Source organism: Anoplolepis gracilipes, chromosome 15 (assembly GCF_047496725.1).
Source record: "Anoplolepis gracilipes chromosome 15, ASM4749672v1, whole genome shotgun sequence".
Lineage (NCBI taxonomy): Eukaryota > Metazoa > Arthropoda > Insecta > Hymenoptera > Formicidae > Anoplolepis > Anoplolepis gracilipes.
The window spans coordinates 3,524,515-3,541,135 of NC_132984.1; the positions used below are offsets into that span (position 1 = coordinate 3,524,515).

At 35.3% G+C, this 16,621-nt stretch overlaps 1 protein-coding gene across 11 annotated transcripts in view; it reads right to left on the reverse strand.

Annotated features, from left to right (window-relative positions):
• Rho-5 (rhomboid-5) overlaps positions 1–16,621 on the reverse strand; it is a 75,162-nt gene that overhangs the window by 35,832 nt on the left and 22,709 nt on the right. For all 11 annotated transcript variants that reach the window (XM_072907745.1, XM_072907744.1, XM_072907743.1 and 8 more), the window contains 4 exons: positions 7,833–9,332; positions 7,130–7,575; positions 6,148–6,694; positions 5,508–5,990 (listed from right to left, as the gene is read on the reverse strand). In XM_072907745.1, coding sequence (XP_072763846.1) covers positions 5,508–5,990; positions 6,148–6,694; positions 7,130–7,575; positions 7,833–9,301 — 2,945 coding nt within the window. In that variant the 5' untranslated portion in view covers positions 9,302–9,332. The remainder of the gene's footprint in view (positions 1–5,507; positions 5,991–6,147; positions 6,695–7,129; positions 7,576–7,832; positions 9,333–16,621) is intronic.

A 16,621-nucleotide genomic window follows, 5' to 3' on the forward strand; every position in this document is an offset into this window, starting at 1 on the left:
GAATTGTTCGAACTTGCCATGATCTTCGAAAGTATCCTGCTCTGTGTCCTCAATTCTCTTTTTACGTCTGGCAACGGTCGCTGAATTCTTATTGATTATTTGTTGCGTTTTATTCTCGGTGCGCGACTATTCGACATTCAAAAGAACGGGGTTTTGAAACGCGAGTCCGCATTTGGCGGTGCAAAAGTCGAAAACTTCAAAAAAGCCACGGTAATCAGGTTAATGGAGTACCGCGAGTCGATTCATTTTATCCTTTTCCATATCTTTTATATCCGTGAAATCGATATGTTTCAATGATAATTAAGATACCTTTTATAGAACCAAGACACTCTTTCAATGACGTAGTCATAGCTGTTATTGATCCGTTCAACGGGATGAGACACAAGATGTATATACCGCGTGTCCTCATAATTGTGGATGCATATAATTTTTTCGCAAAAGATTCAACATTAATTATATTTTATCAGATTTAATATAATTTTCATTATTGCTTAAATTTTTTGTCCTTAAAAACACAGGTTATCTATTGAAAAAATGCTCTTGTCTGTTTGTCTGCCATTTAAAAATAATAATAATAAATAACATTAAAAATAGTGTCTAATTAAAAAATATTTATGATAGACTGTGATGCCGGAAAAATTTATTCTAGATTTCACATGTAATTAATTTATCATTCAAGTTAGCAATAAAAAAGATAAAATCAATTATTTATAATATTATTATTTACATTATATTTCAATTTATAATTCAAATATTTCAATTTATTTTTATTTATTTTGATGTTATATATAATATTTCAATTTTCTATATTTAGTAGTGCTTCCGCAGTATTTTATATGTAATTGTTATAATCAATAAATGTTAATAAAATGATTGCTAATTGAATTGAAATAAACAAGTGTCGAAAATGGATTGAAATTGCTGGAAACGGAGAAACTTAACTATATTTATAATAAGAAATCGAGTTTTATATAAATGTATATATATATATATATATATATATATACTCTCAATATAAAATACATGTATTTAAGGTAAAGAATTAAAATTTGAGTTTTCGGATAAATAAGAACGACGGGGAAGAAAATGCTGTTAAACCAAATCTCCTAGACGCCCCCATCGCTCTCGTAAATAATATTTATCCCTCAATTAAGGGGCTCTTCCATTCTAATTCGTGAGCTCTATTATAACAGGCGCATTATTACCCGAGCATGTGCATATTGCGGAAACTATCCCATTCCTCTCCCTCTAATCTTCCTGTTACATGAGCAAGCTCTCAACGCACGCTACAGCTTTCGTCTGTTCTAAAGCTCGCCTTAATCAATGATTTTTTTTTCTCAGCAGCGATTACATGCACGATTTACATCGAAATTCATAACTACCGAAAGAAGTAGGTCCTTCGTTGCTTTGAAATTTAGTATACCGTATACTTTTCGAGGGGAAAAAAAAAATGTGAACACTTTAACATTTTTTAATCTTAAATTTTTATAATCGAGTTAAAGAAACTTTTACATCTTTTTTGATATACCTTATTTTGCAGTTTTGATAAATTTATTTACCCCTCAAGATCTTAAAGATCTAAATTAATTTAATGCTCATTGATATGACGTGTAAGAGCAATATACTACGTCTTGTATAAATAATGTAAATAATTATAAGTCTTAATCTTAATACTGAAATATTTTATACAAATGTCTGTACAAAAATGTTAACTGTTATAAATATTTTATTGAGTTTCTCAAATATTTCAAAGGTCCAAAAATTTCATTCACATATTAATATGCAAAATATGTATATCACGGAGATAAATAAGCAATTAATTTCACACTTAATAAATAATAAATTGAATAAGTGGCTTACCTCATGAATTGGTTTCGCTGTTGTTCGATGCCATATGCCTCTTCTTCCTCTCCTGTTTATCCTTTGCTGCTTCGTGGAACTTGACACTCGCTCACCAAAATACGATTAATTACGATCGCGCGCGCAAACTAATCAGCAGAATACATACAACAGTCGCGCGACACTTTGCATAGCATTCCGTTTAATTACATGCTACGCATATTTTATTACATGACGATCAAAGAACAATGAGAAAGACTATCGATATTAAATATTTCGAAAATCATCAAGGCCATCGCAATATTTCTGTTAATGACAAATATGACATAATAGATGAATAAAATGTTCACGTGGCAGATCTCGACGAAATAAACCTCGCGATTACGCGTTAGATTAGGTTATATGTTTTTGACAAATTACAATAATATGCGAACACTGAATTTGCAACGCGCTGTTAATAAGATGTAAGATCAAGATTTAAGATTATGTTACCTATAATTAAACGCGATTCCCACTCGGAGTCGATTAGTAACTGTGACGTTTTGTTATTGATCGTAAAACGTATCGGTTTCACACTGATAATATCGCGAATCGAGAATTAATGACTGAATTTCATGACACGATAAACTGTCAGAAAATATATAATCGAAATTCAATATTGCAACATCAACACGGGACATTTTCAACGCGCGAAGTACACGTGTACTATGAATAAATTGATGCAGGTTAGGTTAGATGTCACGCCTTTCTGTCATTTCATGGCAAAGTTACTTTTAAAAAGTAATTATTCGTTACTTTTTTCGTTAATGTTAAAAACAAGATTAAAAATTAAATAAAAAATGTACCTTTGGTAATATATTTTATTTAAAAAATTAATAATTAAAATATTACTAAAATATCAATCAATTATTTTAAATTTGTAAAACCATAAATAATAAGGAAAAAATTTTTAAACACTCAAAGTATAAATAAAAAAATTTTAGTTTGCATTAAATTTATAACTATAGTCAAATACACGATATATTTTTTGTATTCTCATAATTACATATTTACAAAGATGTTACCACGTGATAAATACGGACTTATATAAATATCTGTTGATAATTAAGGATTGAATACATGAAAATAGAAAATATATTATGTCATAAATAGGTTCCATATATAAAAAGCAACGATAAAAGTAACTGTTAAATTCGTTACTAAAAAATGTAAAAAAAAACAATCACGCGTTATTGTTGTTACATCCTAAGAACGAACGTCAAATACACTATCTATATGAATAATTAATCCCTTGTGCCCAATATTTATTGTAATAAAATACAAATGTGCATGAAATATATATAACCCTTTTGAAATAAATTAATTATTAATTTGATTCATAATTATTTATTTATTTTGTTAATTATTTATTAATGCATGCTTCAGATAGTTCACAGTTTTGGTTATTCGATTGCCGCGTGTTCTCAATTCGATAATGATTTGCAAATTACAACGAAATTAGTAAAAAATTCAAAATTCGACCGAAATATATTCCAAATATATTTAAAGAAACACTTTATAAAGTTTGTAAAGATTGTAATAAAAAGACAATTTATGATTTCATTTGAGCTGGTTCCTACGTAAAATGACCTACATACATAGATCGAATATCATTATTATTGCTGTGGTATAAATAATATTACCTATGCACATATATAATAAATACTTGCGTAATTCTGTTTGAAACAATGATTATTATTGATCAAAGTAGACATATTAATTTGAACTAAAAATTAAATTAAGAAATAATAAATTGTTTCATACATTTACGGATAATGATTATTTCTTATAAATAAATTGGAATTCGATTATATTTCGTATCTTGTGCTTTGAATTTTTCGCCAATTTTGATTACGAGATTTATTTGATAACCCATACAGCACGAATCTTTCAGTTATATTGTAGCAATGTTGCAAAAATATTGTAGCAGCTACAATATTTTTGCAACATTGCTACAATATAACTGAAAGATTCGTGCTGTATGGGAAAAATCTGTTGTGTAAAAAAAAAAAACTGCGCATAGTTTGCGGATCCGTTATCTGTAATTTTAACAGTGTATATTTATACATCCGCTTGCGTCATAAAGAGTTAATCAATTGCGCGAACTTATATAATCACGAGTTATAACAAATAATTGTGTTTCGAAGAGGATAATACGACGATGCAGCTCATACCACTACCTGCTAACTCGAGTCTCGTCGCTCGACTAATATTGGATCAGCATACTATCGATACAAGGATACGGTATGTAAACAAGAACGCGTTATCGTTATTACGTCCCAAGAACGAGCACCGAACTATACCGTATATAAACAATCAATTCTTTGATTAAAATATTTAATACAATCAAAATAAAAATGTATACACGGAATATCCTGTCTCTGGCTTTTCGAATTAATTATTACGATAATAAACGCTTCAAGTATCTCACGGCTATATATTGTTTATCGGTAACAGAGGTAGGATTGTAACCATAATAATTTTCGAGAAAAATCGTAATTTTCCCATTGTTCTCCGATCGTAATATAATAAAGTTTAACGTCGAGAGTGCCGAGCAAAGTACCGCGTGATTATTGTATTCTGCCGATTAATGCGCGTGCGATCATAATTAACTGTATTTTCGCGAATAGTGTCGAGTACTTTGAAGCAGTAGAACAAAGAATAAACAAGAGAAGAAGAAGCCATTTGCAGTGGCATCGAACAGTAGAGTGATTCATAGGATGAGCTACTCTTATTCAATTTATTATTTTCTTCTTATTAAATATATTATTATTTGTGAATTTTGAAATTAATTGTTTATTCAGCTCTATAATAGTAAAACAATTTGTATTACTCTGTATAACATGAAATATATATAATAATTTAATTTTTAATAAAGTTTAAATTTTATAAAAATTTTTAATAAAATTATAATAATATTTTATTTTGTTCAGCACATTCTTTCTTTTATATATATATATATATATATATTTATAATTACATTTTAATTATATTTATATTTCTTTTAAAATATTTCAAAATTACATAAACATTTGTATGTATAATTATTCAAGTTATTTATGCAAAAAATTATATTTTTATTTCATAATAAAAATTTATCTCTCAAAAATGTTGTAGTATCAAAAAAAAAAAAAAACGGAAAAATAAAGTACTTTGTGAAATCACTAACGTGATTTTTGGTTATACCTGTATAAATTTAAATTTGTAATAAAAAATGCAACAATATAAACGCGTATTCTATATTGCTTATTTTTATAAATTGTTTCATGTCTAGACTCATATTTCTATTATTATTATATTAAATAAGTTTGAAAATACGATATATAATATTCAAGTTTAAAAAAATAAGAACATTATAGATAAATATATAATATCTCGTGTATATCAAAATGTGAATTAAACTAGCAGAAAGATAAAGAATTTTAAAATATGTATAATATTATTGACAATTGTTTTTATTGTAAAATTTTAATTTCGTTTTCTTTATTAATAACATTTCTATAATATTTCTATAAGAATAGAACTGTATCTCTTGAGCTGCGAGCAGTCGAACTCAATTTGCTGTCAAACATGCTCGCGTTGCAATATCCCGGATTAAACGCACTCAAATAATAAATAAGCGTACTCACCATGAAGAAGTCTGCGTGGGTATCGGCGGAAGTGTCCCAGGCGGCAGAGATCTCCTCATCTGGCAGCAGGCTCTGCCGTTGGCGGACGTGTCTCCGCAACAGGCGGCCGGATTCGTGCACACGTGACGACCGACGCCGGCCGTCGTCGTGGGCGTCGCGGCGGCGGTGGCAGTGGCAAATTCGACCGCGGATCCGCGCACCTTGGGCCTCAGCAATGGCGACGTGGCGAACGTCTCGCGCTGATTAGACGCCGTGCTGCTGGAGCTGCTGGATCCGGGGCTGCCGCCCAGCCGGCCCGTCGTCGCGTATGCGAATCCGCGGAACCGGAAATGCGTCTGGTAGGGATAACCGGCGGGCGGCGGTAGCCGGTAATGATGATGAAAGCCAAGGTCGCGACGCATGTATGGATCACCTGGATCGCTCGCGGGCACGTATCGATCAGTCGGCGTGTGCGCCGCGGGTGGCATATACCTGTCCACGTACCTGAACAAACGTAAGGGAAAAAGATTAACTTTCAGATTTCCGGTTGAACAGAAGTAAAATGTCGGAGAGAGAATTTAAAGGAATTTTAAGAAAAAAATAAAAGATTTTTTGGGAGGTGGAAATAGGAAACTAAAGTCTTCGTTGTATTTATCCTTACCTGTCCGGGTAGAGCACTTCAGGAGGTGGCTGTGGTACGTATCGTTCAACGGGGGTATGCGCAGTCGGGGGTACGTAGCTGGTATTCGACGAGCCATACGTGCGGTCGGTGGAGGACGTCGCGACGACGGATGTGGCGCAGGAGATGGGCGTTATGCGGCCAGTGAATCTGTCCTTGGGCTTCGGCAGGGACAGATATTTGTCGGTGACGCTGCGCGCCGGCGAATAGCGATCAGCAGGAGCGTGAAAGCGCTCAGCTCCGGAAGTAGTTTGAAAACGATCGCCACTGCCGTTGGAGGCGAAGTATCGGTCTTGACCGAACTGGTGATCGTTCTGGCTGGCGACCGAGTAGCGGTCGTAGCCGCTTTGAACCGATTTCGAGACCAGGTATTTGTCGACGGTGCTCTTCGTGTTCTGATAACCGCCGCCACCGCCGCGGTGAACGTTCGACGACGCTTCGGGCGTCGGCGAAATTGACGCAAAACGCTCGTTGGAAGCCGAAGATTGGGTGCCGGTGGATGTCGTATAGGGTGAATGGTACCTGGTGCCTGGGTATCGAGCAAAGAATTGATATTACTTGCGAAGCAGTCGTGGAATGAGGTTTGAAAAAAAGTATCGAGTCCCGATCGATATCCAATGATAATATCTTTCAATTAAAGATATTTTGATATAAAAAAGAACACGTAAAATATTGAACATGAAAATTGCATCGAGATATGCATCGGTTATTTCTATTCAAAACTTATCTATTTATTCTCTTGAGAGAAGAATGTTTCTTCAGGTAATGTTATTAAATCAAACTATTGAAACAAGAATTCTGTTGATGGAAAGTGTATCCTGATTTAAACGTTAAATGGGAATATTTATAAAGTAAAAACATGAAGAGAAAACCGAGATTAAATGTCAAACCAGATATTTTAGTTTACATTTTTGTTAAAAAAAAAAAAAAAAAAAAAAAAACAAAAGAATTTCAGTTCGCTTACCAGCCTCTGAAGAGGAGGACGGCGAGGAAGACGTCGGCGCCAGCAGACGTTCGGTGGAGGAGACAATATAACGCGACGTCTCGGAACCGGACAATCTACCGTCGTGCGCGGGTGACGATCCAGCCAGGTATCGATCGCTGGAGAATCTATCGATCGACCGCGATTGGCTGCAGCGCTGCAGAGCGAGATCGTTGAAGCGATCGTTGCTGGACACATATCGCGTCTGATTGCCGACTTCCGGGAAGCCAGAATATCGGCCAAAGTCGGCGGATGCCGGCGAGCCGATGGAACGATCTGTATACTTCTGACAAACTGTCTCGACGCCTCTATCGGTGTAGAGACGCCGATTTTGCTCGGAACTGCTGGAAGAAGCTTGAAGAGACGTGCGATCTGACGATGAATAGCGCTGATGCGCGCTCTCAGGATTAGGCGAATTCGAGAGGAACCTGCGGAGCGTCCGAAAAATATTGAGCAAAGGAATACGAGAATTTCAAAACAAGCAAGATACAAAGTAGATTATTTTACGCGCGCACGAGTTCACATTTAAAAAGTTTACCTTGCAAAAACTATGTAACTCTACTTATTCGTAATAAAAATGCAACTGCAATTCAAAATATTAAACATGAAAGAATACAAACTCCAGTTAATAACCAAGTTCGCAAAGTTATTGCAGACGGTTCATTTAAACTGAACTCAAACTCACCTCTCGGTGGCCGCCGCAATCGCCGAATACCGCTCGTGATGTGCTGTCGCTGATGGATCCTGTCGAGGATACCTATCGTGAACGGGCGACTCGGCCAAGTACCTTTCCGACTTGCCGACGAATCTCTCTGGTACCGGAGCGTGTATCGGCGAGGAGGACAGTATTCTGTCCGCGGAAATGGTGGCGTAGCGAGCATCCTTGGCGTAGACGCCGCCCTGGAGTCCCGTCTGAAGTCCTTCCAAGACCGGGGAAGACCCCGAGAGCAGACGATGATCGGACGATCCAGCGTAGCGTTGTTGATCCTTGGCATCGCCGGGAACTGATTGCTGATTGGCCAGCAGCCGTTCGGTGGAGGCGAAGCGCTCTTTGGCGGGCATCGGCGATGCTGAAGCGGCGCCGTCGGCGCCATACTTGGGCCCCGGAGAATTGGGGGGCAAAATGCGATCAGTAGCAGGATAACCAGCCAGGCTCTGGCTCGAGGCATACTTCTCGCTCGGACTGGGCGACAATGGCGGTGGCGGGACGAAGCGGTCGTTGGCCGGTGCCGGCGACGGCGGCGACGGGAACGTCTCCGTGGCGAAGGATCCGACGAGCGCGTTCGCGTTCGCGTATTCACCCGACCCGCTCGAGCCCGCTGCGTCGTAGTGCAACTCCGAATTGCAGATCGAGTAACGATCGTTATTGGTAACCCGCTGCTCGCCGTGCAACACGCTGAGATCGTTGAATCGCGCGAAACGATCGGCGCTGCCGTGCGCACCGTAGTGCAAACTGGAGGACTGACCGTACGTCGAAGTCTGATAATGTCCGAAACGTTCGCAATTCGACTGTCGGCCGTCGACGGTGCACTTGGTGAAATCGACCGACTGCTTGTCGGACGTCTTCTCGTGCCGCTCGGCCATTCGAGCGCCGACGTGGGCCTGATCGCCGCTTTGGACCTGATAATGTCCGAAACGCTCGCAACTCGACGGACGACCGCCCTCTCCACACTTGGGATAATCGATACAAGACTTGTCCACGGCCTTCTCGTGCCGCTCACCTCCGATTCGGCTCCCCACATGCTCACCGCTCTGAGCCTGATAATGTCCAAAGCGCTCGCAACCCGACGAACGACCCTCTCCGCACTTGGAGAAGTCGATCGTAGGCTTCTCCGCGGATTTCTCGTGCCGATCGACCATTCGGGTCCCGACATGCTCGCTGCTTTGGGTCTGTTGATCCGACTGATAACGCTCTTGGCCCGACTGGCTCGCGGTACTCGAGACCGGACGCAAGTCGGACGATTGTTGCTGCTGCTGCTCCGCTTGTTGCTTAAAGCAGTCGCTGGGATTGCTGGAACCAATCTGGGTCCCCACGCTGCCGGAATTCGGCGCGCTCGATCCGGGAAGCGGGGATGACGAGGATCCGTACTGAGCGATAGGGTGCTGGTGCAACAGGAGACGATCTCTTCGGCCATAGTCGTCGTCTGTCGGCATCCTGGTGGCCCGGGGCCCACTGTCAGGACATCTGTAAAATATATATTAATCGCGTATTACACAAAAAAAAATTCACACACATATATATATATATAAATATTAGAAGAAATATTTTTCTGTTTATAAGTTATACATTTATATCATGTAAATAATAGGAAAATATTATGCGTGAGATTAAAATTCTGTTGTAAATATTAAAAAATAAAGTACGTCATTTTACATCATGTATCACGTAAAAATATACATTTCTTATGAACAATTTTTCTATCATCTCCGATGAAATTCGAAGAAATCGGCCGACGAAAAAATATTGAATACGCATTTGACGTTTGATACGTCAATGCGCTGGAAGCGTGTCCGAAAAACCTCTCGTACGAGCGGAACGCGTTAAACTCGCTAATTGCGAAAACCGCCGGCGGCGCCGAGCCGTCTCGTTTGACCTGGAAAAACGGTTCTGCCGCCGGAATCGTACGCATGGAAACGGCATAGAGAAGAATGTGATATCAAGAGGAAGCATTGACATTTTATTTTTCGCTAGCACCGATCAAAAAACAGAAAGAGAAAAACACATCTAGGATCGTATAAAGGAAATATCTCTACTCTTATTTTTTTCAGAAATTCAGTCTTTCTTTCTTTCTTTTTTTATACATACATAATATTTAGCCCTCTTTCTTTATCGCCCGACATCCTCGGACCCCACTTCCGGTTCAAAGGAGCTGTCGATTCCCGCGATTGGAACGTCAAGAAAGTCGGAAGACTCTTCCACGTTTGGCAGAACGCAATTTGACAAATGGTTTTATCCGGCAGCCGACGTGCGTGAGACACGTGTCACGCGTGACCACGTTTCCCGATGCCGAGAATACCGACGAAATTTCGGAAGTCACGTCGAAGAATGTTGTCGCCCGTCCGTGAAACAACGCGGACGGCGTTCTTAAGTCACAACGATGCTTGAAATATTTATGACGACAAATTTTCCAGAATAGTAGTAGCGAGCTTGCATGTACGGGAACAATCGCGATATAAAAATACATATTTCAGCATTATTCAAAGATATATATAAAAGAATTCAATGTATTTAACTAAATCGAGAGAAATATGCTATACAAAAAGTAAACAAGCTTTAAAAAAAAAAAAAATCTTATTTTTCTGTTAAACAAAAAAAAAAAAAAAGCAAATACAGCAAAATGCAAAAATCTTTCTTCCTTTCTATTCTTTCTTTTAAAAAAGTATAGTAATAAAATTTTAAACAAATTAATTAAATATGACAGATTGTTTTTTATTATTAATTAATTATATATATATATATATATATATATATATATATATATATATATATATATATATACAAAAATTAATAAAAAATATTACTTTTTAAAGCTGATGAAACAAAATATAAAAAACATTAAAACCGACACGAGTCCCCATCGTTTCAAGTTGGATCGTCTATCGACTTGCATCGTGATTTCTTTAATAGCGACTCGATTCGCCAAGATTAATTGTCGAATGGCGATTAATTCGTCCGATGACGAGCCGAGAGTTTCATCTTTTACGAGCATCTTTCAACCGTTGGCACGAGTCTGCTTGGCACCGATCCAAATTGAATCCATTTAAATACCTGGCCATCGCCACCCACTGGCCTGGCCCCCTAATTTCCGATTTTACGAGATTCGCCGCAACTCCCGCGCAAGAAACTGTTAATGCATTCGATCTGACATCGATTTGAAAATTCATTCTACTCTTGGTTATTTTTTTATGCTTAACTTACTTTATAATGTAATATAATCAAGATTTATTTGAAAATCAATGAGAGATATTAAAAAAGGGTTGTATACTATTATTTCTTCAATTATTACATTATTGTAAATTTTATATTTTTATTGGTTTTATTAAATTTTATAATTTTATTTATATTTTATTAACAACAAAACCATATCATTAAATAAAATGTGTACGCATTGTTAATTTTTATTGTAATATTAAAGAGAAGATTTCTACCGTAAATATTCACCGCAGAAACATATTTTACTTTGGTAATCCTACAATTCTACAACTTTCTACAATGCAAGAGGCTCTTACAAGCTGGAAAATTTTTAATCTCATAACCGCCGACGCGGTAATGGACTCTTACGAAACTATAATAATGGCGAAAGATGTTCGTCGCTCGCATAAAAGTATTTAAGTACTTCGCTCTTAAGCGAACTAGATCGGAATTTCAATCGGTCACTAATGGATTCTCGATTCCATCCGTCTGTTTTACTTCCAGGTCATGCGAGTCTAAAAGTATCCGAATTAGTATGCCGTTCTGGTAGATTCCAAGTTGGATTAGCTTGAGATATCTATGCAAGGTAATTATTATTCCTTTGCCATGTTGTCATTTTTGCCAATCAAAAATCATAAACTATCTTATGATAAAAGCCAATTAAATTTTGTAAAATTTAAAAGTGTCACTTTTTTATAAATAACAAATTTTCTAAAATTATATCATAAAATTGACAAACTACCTTTTCCAATATTTGTGATTCAAATCTATACTCGTACACCTATATTATAATATTATGGATCAAGAGTATTAAACATCACGAATGTTGAAAATCAAAGTTGTAACTCGAGATAAAATATTTATATTTTCAAACATTTTTTTAAATACGCACGTAACACAAATTATCAAATAAATAGAAAAGAAGGATTTAAAATTTAAATTTAATTCCCAAAAATATAGTCGAAAAAGAAAGATAGAAGCTAATACCTCTCTACTATCATTATTTATCAGATAAACAAATGATTTATATATAAAGCGATTATATTATTTTGATTAATTCATCTCCGAACGCTGAGAAAAACATTTTGTAAAATTTAAGTGTCACTTTTTTTTATAAATAACAAATTTTCTAAAATTATATCGTAAAATTGACAAACTACCTTTTCCAATATTTGTTATTCAAATCTATACTCGTACACCTATATTATAATATTATGGATCAAGAGTATTAAACATCACGAATGTTGAAAATCAAAGTTGTAACTCGAGATAAAATATTTATATTTTCGAACATTTTTTTAAATACGCACGTAACACAAATTATCAAATAAATAGAAAAGAAGGATTTAAAATTTAAATTTAATTCCCAAAAATATAGTCGAAAAAGAAAGATAGAAGCTAATACCTCTCTACTATCATTATTTATCAGATAAACAAATGATTTATATATAAAGCGATTATATTATTTTGATTAATTCATCTCCGAACGCTGAGAAAAACATTTTGTAAAATTTAAGTGTCACTTTTTTTTATAAATAACAAATTTTCTAAAATTATATCGTAAAATTGACAAACTACCTTTTCCAATATTTGTTATTCAAATCTATACTCGTACACCTATATTATAATATTATGGATCAAGAGTATTAAACATCACGAATGTTGAAAATCAAAGTTGTAACTCGAGATAAAATATTTATATTTTCGAACATTTTTTTAAATACGCACGTAACACAAATTATCAAATAAATAGAAAAGAAGGATTTAAAATTTAAATTTAATTCCCAAAAATATAGTCGAAAAAGAAAGATAGAAGCTAATACCTCTCTACTATCATTATTTATCAGATAAACAAATAATTTATATATAAAGCGATTATATTATTTTGATTGATCCATCTCCGAACGCCGAGAATACGACTTACAAGGTACACGGTATATTATCGCGTATCCGGATTAATACGCGGAAGAAAAACGTCGACGTGAATGACACTAATTCGAGACCTCTATAAATCACTGTCTCGTCCTTTCTCTCACCGTTCTGTGAGTGAGCATCCTCACGAGAGGTCGGTATTTATGAAGGATGATAAATAATAAGAAAGTATAATAATAGCGACGCACTCTGCCACGTTCCACCCGCCACCCCCTTGCGTTGCCCGCTATCTCGTCCGTTGCCACCCCTTGTTCGATTTCGCCTCGACTGGATGCAATAAATTCATGTCCGCCGACTCGACGGCTCCGTCCCTTTGCAGATATTTCCCCCCTTGTCTTTTACGATCCGGTCCTCATTTTTCTTCGCCCGGCAAAGTCGCGGCGAAGTATCGAACGGAAATAACGGAGCGTTGGGGAGGAAACTACGTCGAAATACCGGACGGCTCCTATGTGTAAACTTTTAATAATTTTCTAGAAGACGCAGTTTATATTGAAAAAGTATTGCGCGCGAATCACACATTCATCGCAACGCGTTCGCGTCAGTTTGGAATTTTTCTTGAAAGTGCAACGATCAATTCAATAAAGATTCATCGGACTAATTATAATTTCATTATATTTACGCGTTCACCCCTCCTTTGTTTAACTTGATTTGCGTACACAGGCCATTACCTCCATTAGCCTCCAATTAGTGCGAAACAATCGATTGCATATGCATTCCGAGCCTGAATATTTTTAATGCATTCCACGTGCGCGGGATCTCTCGCTATCAAGAGGAGAAAAAAATGGCGAACGAGCCGGTCGATGACCAGTGCCCGGCAAATGGGTCGTAGAGGTCATAAAATCTTATTTGTCGGTCGAATAATGGCGACATTAAGACGTGGCTAGCTTGTATCGCGCATTCTCCATTAGCCCTCGTTCCTCGAGGAACGGCTACTCACAATCGCCATTGTTCCATTTTATTTATCGCATTCGTTAATCTCGTCTCAGTCTGGAATCCCCTTCAATTTTTCAATCTACAAAACTTTACACTGCTCGTTATTACAATTTGCTTTGGCTACGTTTTATGTACGTATAATTGTGCTATGCGTACGTATTTATTAAATCGTTATTTACTTGTTAAATAATTTATTGTTATTCACACACAGATCGCGAAACTATAGATAAATTAAAATTCGATTCTATTGTACTTATATATAGTTACACTAGTCTATCTATTATTTTTTTTAATCAAGTTTAATTATTTAAATATATAACCAGGTTTCTCGAGTTTTTTTTCAAACACAAGATTATTATGTATTATCGCGAAAATAGCTTAGTGTATTTTTAGTCGAAAAGACAGCTGCTACGGTTGTACGAGAACGTGCGATTCTATCGTTTCGTTACGGCTGATTGACATTCCGAACAACGTTACAAGATGAATTAAACGACGTAATTAATTATTTTCCCAGTGATAATTAACTCTGCTTAAACAACACATGCATGTCGACGTGTCGCAGTCGCGGCAACAAAATTAGCAGCGCACACAATGCAACGGTGCTCGTTACAGTTGATCAGTGGTACGTTGCCATTATATCGTAGGACGATCGATATAATTATCGTCATCGTAAGACCAGCTCGCGTTTAAATTCAACCCTTCAAATACAAAGGGTCAATCAGATATCAATGCTCACACAATGTGCTATAAAATATTTAGTTCGAATGTAAATTAGAAAAATAATCGATATCGCGAAAAGAAGAAAAAAAAAAAAAAAACAAAAAATACGTCGCTCGCTACGATTAATCGAGCGGATGGGGATGACATCCGCGATTAATCGGATTGATCGTGGAAAAAAATTACACGTGTGTGATAAAAATCGCGTATCCCCAAGACAGGAACGTCGCGACGTGTGTGCGTAAAAATATATATATGACGGCGCTAATTATGTCAAATTGGAAATACATCCTGTGTAAGATTGTGTCTTCCGTAGCCGCAGCAGCCTCGTTAACCGCCTGTCACGCGATACTGTTGGCTCAGTATATACAGATTTCTAATATATGCTCACACACGTTCACGTACAGATGCGCCTGTACGTGTTTGGGTATAGGAAACTACGTAGAAAGTTATATCTTACAGTTACGGGCACGTTATCGCGGAACTTGTATAACGTAACGTACATACTTACTAGGGGGTAGAGATTGCACGCGCAATATGTCTACCGGGTGTGTCCCGGCAACGGATGTCGTGCACGTTCAATTAGAGATTTATTTTTCCCTCAGTCTTGCGACTTTCACTTATGTGATTTCAATGTCTTTTTCTCTTCAAGTTTAAAAATATTATATATGTAAACAGAATAAAAATATTCTACGCTTCAAGCTTCAATGATGAATTCTTTCTCGAAAGCAAAGAGAAAAGAATACTACTTATACAAAATTCAACAAATAATTTTGTGTATATGCGTGTGTGAAAATAATAATTATCCATAATAATATAATAAACTATATATAATAATTAATAATTATATTAATTTAAAAATTTTTAAATTTTAATGTATTTATTATAGTTTATCTTAAATTGAGAAAGAATTTTTAAAGTGCATTTTTTGAGACACAGCAATTCCTTTCCTTGCTAAAGATCAGCTCTTAAATGAGAAATTACATTCTATTATTTGACGACAATTGTTTAAAAATATTGTATATATAAAAAGAATAAAAATATTCTACGCTTCAAACTTCAACGATGAATTCTTTCTCGAAAGCAAAGAGAAAAGAATACTACTTATACAAAATTCAACAAATAATTTTGTGTATATGCGTGTGTGAAAATAATAATTATCCATAATAATATAATAAACTATATATAATAATTAATAATTATATTAATTTAAAAATTTTTTAATTTTAATGTTGTATTTATTATAGTTTATCTTAAATTGAGAAAGAATTTTTAAAGTGCATTTTTTGAGACACAGCAATTCTTTTCCTTGCTAAAGATCAGCTTTTAAATGAGAAATTACATTCTATTATTTGACGACAATTGTTTAAAAATATTGTATATATAAAAAGAATAAAAATATTCTACGCTTCAAACTTCAACGATGAATTCTTTCTCGAAAGCAAAGAGAAAAGAATATTACTTATACAAAATTCAACAGATAATTTTGTGTATATGCGTGTGTGAAAATAATAATTATCCATGATGATATAATAAACTATATATAATAATTAATAATTATATTAATTTAAAAATTTTTTAATTTTAATGTTGTATTTATTATAGTTTATCTTAAGTTAAGAGAAAATTTTTAGACACAGCAATTCTTTTCCTTGCTAAAGATGAGCTCTTAAATGAGAAATTACATTCTCTTATTTGACGACACTAGTTTAAAAATATTATATTTATATATATAAAGAATAAAAATATTCTACCCTTCAAACTTCAACGATGAATTCTTTCTGGAAAGCAGAGAGAAAATAATATTATTTATACAAAATAATTTTGTGTATATGTGTGTGTGAAAATAATAATTATCCATTATAATATATGATTATGTATAATAATTAATAATTATATTAATTTAAAAATTTTTTAATTCTAATGTATTTATTATAGTTTATCTTAAATTGAGAGAGAATTTTTAAAGTACAGCAATT